The 6,837-nt window shown below is 39.4% G+C and overlaps 1 protein-coding gene across 1 annotated transcript; it reads left to right on the plus strand.

Annotated features, from left to right (window-relative positions):
* Positions 1 to 5,159: 5,159 nt before the first annotated feature.
* SS1G_05800 (hypothetical protein) lies at positions 5,160 to 6,155 on the plus strand (the record flags this gene model as incomplete). Its single annotated transcript, XM_001592828.1, has 1 exon — positions 5,160 to 6,155. One exon carries the CDS (start codon positions 5,160 to 5,162, stop codon positions 6,153 to 6,155), a length of 996 nt encoding a protein of 331 aa, XP_001592878.1.
* Between the last annotated feature and the right edge of the window lie 682 nt (positions 6,156 to 6,837).

A 6,837-nucleotide genomic window follows, 5' to 3' on the forward strand; every position in this document is an offset into this window, starting at 1 on the left:
TGTATGTATGGTATGTGGATTTATTTAGGTATCTAGGTCTCTATGTATTTACTCACTCGAGTATAGTATATTCTACTCGGGATGGGATGGGATGTGCAGTGCAGTGTAGTGTAGTGTAGTGGAAATGTAGTGTACAGGGAGAGTAGAGATCGCTTGACGCTTAACGACCGACGCAGTAGCTTTTTAGGGAAAAAGATAAAGTTAAAATCTATTTCTATATTCTAGATCTGTATGGTACTGTATAGTATAGTACACCGAGTTGATGATTCATGATGTGGAATCTAGATGAATCTTTCTATCTGTCTGTCTTGTCTATTTTGTCTATCTTGTCTGTCTATCTTGTCTGTCTATCTCTCTGTCTGTAGCGATTTGCCAAAATAAAATTGTCATGTGTGTATGTGTGTATGTATGGACGGAGTTTATCAACTATACGTAGGTAGGTGCTTACTACGAGTAAATTATGCCAATTGTAGCTTGCGTAGGTAGGTACCTACCTAGGTATTATATGATTCATATATATATATAAATATATATCGAAAAGAAGAGGAAGGAAAGATGAGACGCCGTGGGAGAAAAATAAAAAATCAAAGAGTACGGAGTAAGTAATGTGCGTGTGTCGTCAGCAAAATTATTCTGTTGTGTGGCTTTGACATTGATATTGATATTGATTTGCCTCGAAGATTTGATTGATTGATTGATTTTTTTTTTTGGGTTCATTGTACGGTGTACGCTGTACAGTATATTACATTACATTACATGACATGACATGTAGCCTCTTAATAGACCCTTATCATTTCTTCATTCTTCAGGATAGATTGGATTGGATGGATCTGTCAATGCGAATAATAAGAGCCGGAATGAAAAGATACCGTTCCATGTACTCCGTATCCTCCATAATTTACTGAGATGTATACCTATGTACCTAGGTAGATATTCAAAAATAAATGCATAATTACTCGGTGTGGTGTACGTCGTATATCGAATATCTACCTAGAGAAAGTAAGTACTCCATACACTCTACATCTGGTACACCGAGCAAGCAAAGCTTCAGCAGAGCAGCGTTCAGAATATATTGTTTGTCCACATTCATATTCATATTCGCCATCTTTACATCCACTTCTTTCTCAGCTTGTAATGGGTATGTAGGAAATCACGAGGTGGGGTTACAGTTTGATTGGATGCGAGACGTTGCTTATTCATTCATTTTTTTTCATGCATGGTGTTGGTTGTTATTTGTTATTCTTACTTGCAGCTTTCCAGAAGGCTGGTTTTGGGGTCGAGGATGGGTTTGGTTTTTTGGAGGGAGGCGGATGAGTGGCGTGGAGTGAGTGGGTTGTGGTGGATTGTGAATTTGCTTGGGAGTTGGTCAGTCAGTCATTCATTAGTTTTTTGGTCGTGGTTTTGCTCGTGTTTGTTTGCATTGCTTTGGTTTGGGTGATTGTGTGAGGTTGGGTATGTTGTTTTGAGAATTGGAGGTCAGTAAGTTAATTACTCGAGTACAGTGCTAGATTTTGATAACAAGTTTGAGGGGAAGAAAATAAAAAGAATTATTGGGTAGAAGTTTTCTTTCGATGTGGAGAAATGTAGATGTAGAGTAGAGGTTCTGGTTTGAAAGAGAAGGTCGGTGCTGTATTCATCATTGATGATTGGCTATTTCAACCCTACATAGCCGAGAGATGTTATTTCAAGATTTAGATGTTGAACCCCGTGATTGGATATCCTAAAGTGCGGAGTTGTAGTAACGTTGTCCTACTCCAATTCATGCATTTTCACAAAAGCGTGACTATTGGGTAGCAACAACTGGTAAGGTAATGTATGTAAGGAAAGAAAAAGACCAGAAAATAAATCCATCATGTTTATTAATGCGGGATTATGTATCTATCCTTGGTTGCCCCGAGGTGGTATTACGTTGCAGGGCTGGATCTCAAGACCAAGTGATTGGATCTTATGACCTGCAGTTTAAGTATCTTTTTTGCAGAGCTGGGGTATGGTGAGAAAGGACTTGATCCAGGGATGTTGGGGAAGATGGAAACGGGCATTGGTGAGAATGGGATGCACAGAGGATGGTGATACAGTCACAAGGATACGGGAATGAGAGGATATTTGTGGAGTCTTATGCGAACTGTATGCAGCTTGCTCTTTATATCTCCGGCGACAGGAAGATGGATTCGTATATTCGTACGAGGAAGGTCGTCTCGGTATGTATGTGTGTATGTGTGTATGAAGTACGTGGAGTATGTGGAGTACGTGGTCAGTTCCTGTCTACGACTCGCGACGAACCATGTTTGGAAGCTAGGAGAGAGAGAGACCTGCTTTTTGTATTGTAAGACTTACATGAAATGACCGAGTATGATATGAATGTGAGTCTGTATGTGAAAAGAGGGTGGAACATGGAACATGGAATATCGACGTGGTCAGTAGTTAGTGAACACGACAACACGATTCATTTCTTCAATCAAGGTTGATGAAAGTTTGGTGCTCTAGATGGGTTGCAAAGTAGGTCGGATTTCATATGTACTCCGTATAGATTATACATAACAAATACCTATCATGATGAGATAGATGGATGGATATGAACACCAACAGCAATTAGACTGAATGATAAGCAGGATTCAAAAGTTAGTTGTTACTTTCATCTATTGGAATTAATTGCACGATAGGAATATATGACTTTAGTATCTACTATCTACGATGCAAGTACGTGGTGTCTGTACGGAGTGGTCCAACATTTAACCATTTCATTAACCATTACCATCCATTTCATTCATCCGCCAGATCTAAACCACCTGCCTAGTACATAAATACATACATACCTACATACGTACATACATACATATATTTCTAGTCTACAGATCTGGACTTTCACAAGGAATCATTACACTTTTCTACTTTGTATATACTTCAATCATATCATCATCATCATCATCATTATACTCCTCTGTGTAGGTTATATTTATTTACCTATTTATATATTTTATCTATCTATTCATCCATTTATTATTTATATATATATATATATCTATATCCACATCCACATCTACATTTATATATTTATATCTATCCATCCATCTACAAATATCATCTACCAGCTTCATTTACCCTTTTTATCCATCGACCTGATCTTCAAACTTAAAACCACGGCATTTCCAAACTGCTACCACTGCGCTGTAACTCAGGTGGGGTTCAAAAGTTAAAAAGTTCCCAGCACATTTCAAGCATTCCCCGGAAGATTGAGTTCTGAGAATAGAAGCATATCGACGAGGATCATTGATTAATAATTCGATAAATTAATGAAAAACCTGCATAACGGAGTACAAGGGTCAATCAAAGGATATCAACGGTGACATACACACACATACGCACATCTACGCACACATACGCACACACACACACATACCGACTCGTACATATAGATACATCTTCGGGTTCATGGAAGAGGGAAAATTGAAATCATAGGACTCAGCCATTACGCAGTACGCATACTTTCGACCTCGTATGATTTTCCTGATTTTTTCCAAAGATTTATAAGAGGGAATTGATTTAAGTGAATTGAGAGAAAGGAAAGGAAAGAACGGAAAGGAAAGGAAAGGGGTTAAAGAACGACAGACATCATATTCCTCCTTTTACTCTCCATGATCAATATCAATTACTACAATCAATCAATCAATCCTTAATTTAAAAGGAATTCATCATACGGTACCAGGTTAGCAATTCGACATCAAAATAACGCATCTATCTCTCCTCGGACCTCCGACACCACCCATTGACTTTCTCATCTATACCAAACCATCTCGAGATTATTATCGAAGGGTTTCCTTACTGGGGGAGTTTGATGTCTTTCGCTATGAACTAATCTCTACCGAGTACATTCCAAAGCAGCCAGCCCCTTGGTATAATACGGAGGATTATTCGATATTAACGAGTAAGAGATTGGAGTCCAGAGTTCTCAAGACCCGATCTTTTTGGGACCCACGGGTTGCAGGTTACTCCGTACATGCCGACACAGGCTTTACAAGAATCATTTCGCACTTTACGAACCACTAAACGAGCCAGCCAGCACGCGAACCGAAGCACCGAAGCAAAACAGCCAGTGACCCAAATACCCAGAAATACCAGAATAACAAAACATCAAAGCACCAAAGCACCAAAGCACCACTAAAGCACCACTAAAGCACCACTAAAAGCACTAAAACACTAAAACATCGCCCAAACAAATCACCTCATTTGGGAGATTATCGACACCCCACAACCCTAACCTAGTAATAACTGCTACTAGCCACCACCTAGCTACCTTCTTTACCTTCTTTACCTTCCTTACATACCCTGCTTTCCTTACCACCCATACCTTCCACACCCATACCTCCCATCCATACCCACTCCATACATCATTATCATAATACTCCTTTCATCATTATTATCCACTTACTTCCACTTCCATTCAAACTCCACCGCCAGACCTTCTTTTGAACCTTCTTTTAAACATTCTTCTTCTTTTAATCGCCCCTTCGAAAATTATTCTATTTATTCAATTTCTCTCTCATTCCTTCAACATTCAGCTGGAGAGTGTAAAAAATTTAAAAAGAATCAAGATCTTTCCTCTGCAAACTCAATTCCATCCCTCAACTTCATTCCTAGCTGTACTCCCTTCTTCCATCGAGATATCCTCAAGCTGTACCACTCTAGGGGCAATTGAAAAAAGGAACAGACAGATAGACATTCCGATACGACAATTCTTGTGTCTGAAATTCATCCAATCTTTGTTCGATTATCATATCATCGACAACGCCAAGGACAGATTCATATCGGGAATTTCGTGAATCATTACACATTGGATATCATACACAATCACAATTGGTCCGGAATCATCACATTTGATCAGGACAAGGTCAAACTCACCTACCACAACTTTACCACTACTCATAAGTTTTCCTGGTTGAAATCCAAGTATTACTTTACTTAACCATCAAGTTACACAAGTTTGGGAAAGAGAAATTCAATCCTTCAGTGCCTAATCATCCTTCGAAGGATATTCCTGGTATTTAAAGCTTTTACAATCACGCCTTCTTATCGGCTCCAACGCTGCCACGGTCAATTTTTAAGGCCTGCCTCGTCATAAAATCCAGTCTTACTTTCAACGTACAATCGCATCCTCAGCCATCATGAAGGGACGCCCTATTGATCAGCTCGTTTATGAGTGCATGTTTCCAAAACCAAAAACAGGCGATCCTCAAAGTTTTCAAGCTTTTCTACAGCGAAGTCTTGTGCCTGAAGTTCGTCATGAAACTCAAGCATTCTATGGTCACTTAACTTCGCAGGAAGCAAAGTACCCCGGGTTAGATTATTCGCATCCGCCGCATCGAGTTCGATTATCGAGATTTCCATGGCACAGACGACTATTTCGAGCCTTTGATAACTTGAAACTTACGAATTATGAAATTGCGACTTTGACAAAATGGGAAGGTACACGTTGGGCAAAGGAAAGATTTGAGAAGGAACAAGGAATTATTATTAGGGATACAACTGGTGATGGAATTGAGGATTGGGTATCGCCGGAATTAAGGCCTGTAAATGTGCGACCTACAGTGCCAGGGGATAAAGGGGAGGAGGAAGAATTAGAAGATGATGGAGAATTGGAGGAGAATGAGAGAGAGGAAGATGATGGAGAAAGTGATAGTGAAATTACAAGTGTGGGAACGGCATTGAATGAGAGATTGAGAGCTGCTGCTGCTCAAAGAGAAGCAGGAAATTTAACTGCACCAATGGATGAAGAATGGGAACAATGGTTAAAGGATGCGGTTGAGAGAGGAAACATTGATATCTCAAATGCCGAATTGAATCCGGATGCCAATGTCGTGGGTACTCGACCAACTCCTAGTGGATCACAAGTTTCTGCTCCACCTTCAGGTCAATTCACGAATGTTTCCAGAGAATCGAATTCAAATATGTTATTCGAAACAATCGATAGAACACGCAGTCGACCAAATACCTTGAATGATTATTATCTAAGCACCAACTCACATATCCGTACATCACCACGACCTAATATTCAGGGTGTTATCAGTACAATGGATATCGTAAGACGGGAGCCAGGAAGACCAATAGAAGTGGGCAATCGATACGAATATGCCACAAGATCTTCAAGTTCTACTTCTTAAATCAGCTGGTATTCATCAAGATGATTCGTTCTACCCATTTATATCATTCATCCCATTCTACATGAATCCAACCCAATTTTTCTTACCTCTATTATTACATCAAATATCGGCGTTCAGATGTCCTACATACATACCATCATACCATCATATTTTCATGATTACCTTGGGGAGGGATGGCGTTCTCACCATTTGATTGGTGAAGGGGATAGGGGTAGGCAGGATAGGATAGGATGAAGATTGGGGGGGTCTCTACTGTTTTTAATGTGTTTTAGTGTTCTCATTGAGATTCTTTATCTTTGAGATTCGCTTGACTTGAGTTTACCTTGGGTATTTTATCTAGGTAGTTTTAGTTTAGTTTAACTTAACTTAATATTTCATCATGATTTTGATTGATTGGTTTTGATGAGGTGAGATGAGGTGAGATGAGGTGAGGTGAGGTGAGATCTTTATATACTACCTAGGTATACAACACAATACAATATAATTTATAAGAACTTATATTTATTTGATTAGGAAGTCTTTTGTTCCTTTCTAGTTTGAGTATTGGTGATATTTGAAGTGGTATTTATGTATTGATTTGTTGGGTGAGGTTGATTTGGTTAGGATAGGTTGGCTGAGGATAGGATAGGGTAAGGTTAGAGGTGAGCGATTTGAATGGGGAAGAAAATGGGGGATGGGATGA

The sequence above is a fragment of the Sclerotinia sclerotiorum genome, genomic scaffold (genome assembly GCF_000146945.2).
Source record: "Sclerotinia sclerotiorum 1980 UF-70 scaffold_7 genomic scaffold, whole genome shotgun sequence".
Lineage (NCBI taxonomy): Eukaryota > Fungi > Ascomycota > Leotiomycetes > Helotiales > Sclerotiniaceae > Sclerotinia > Sclerotinia sclerotiorum.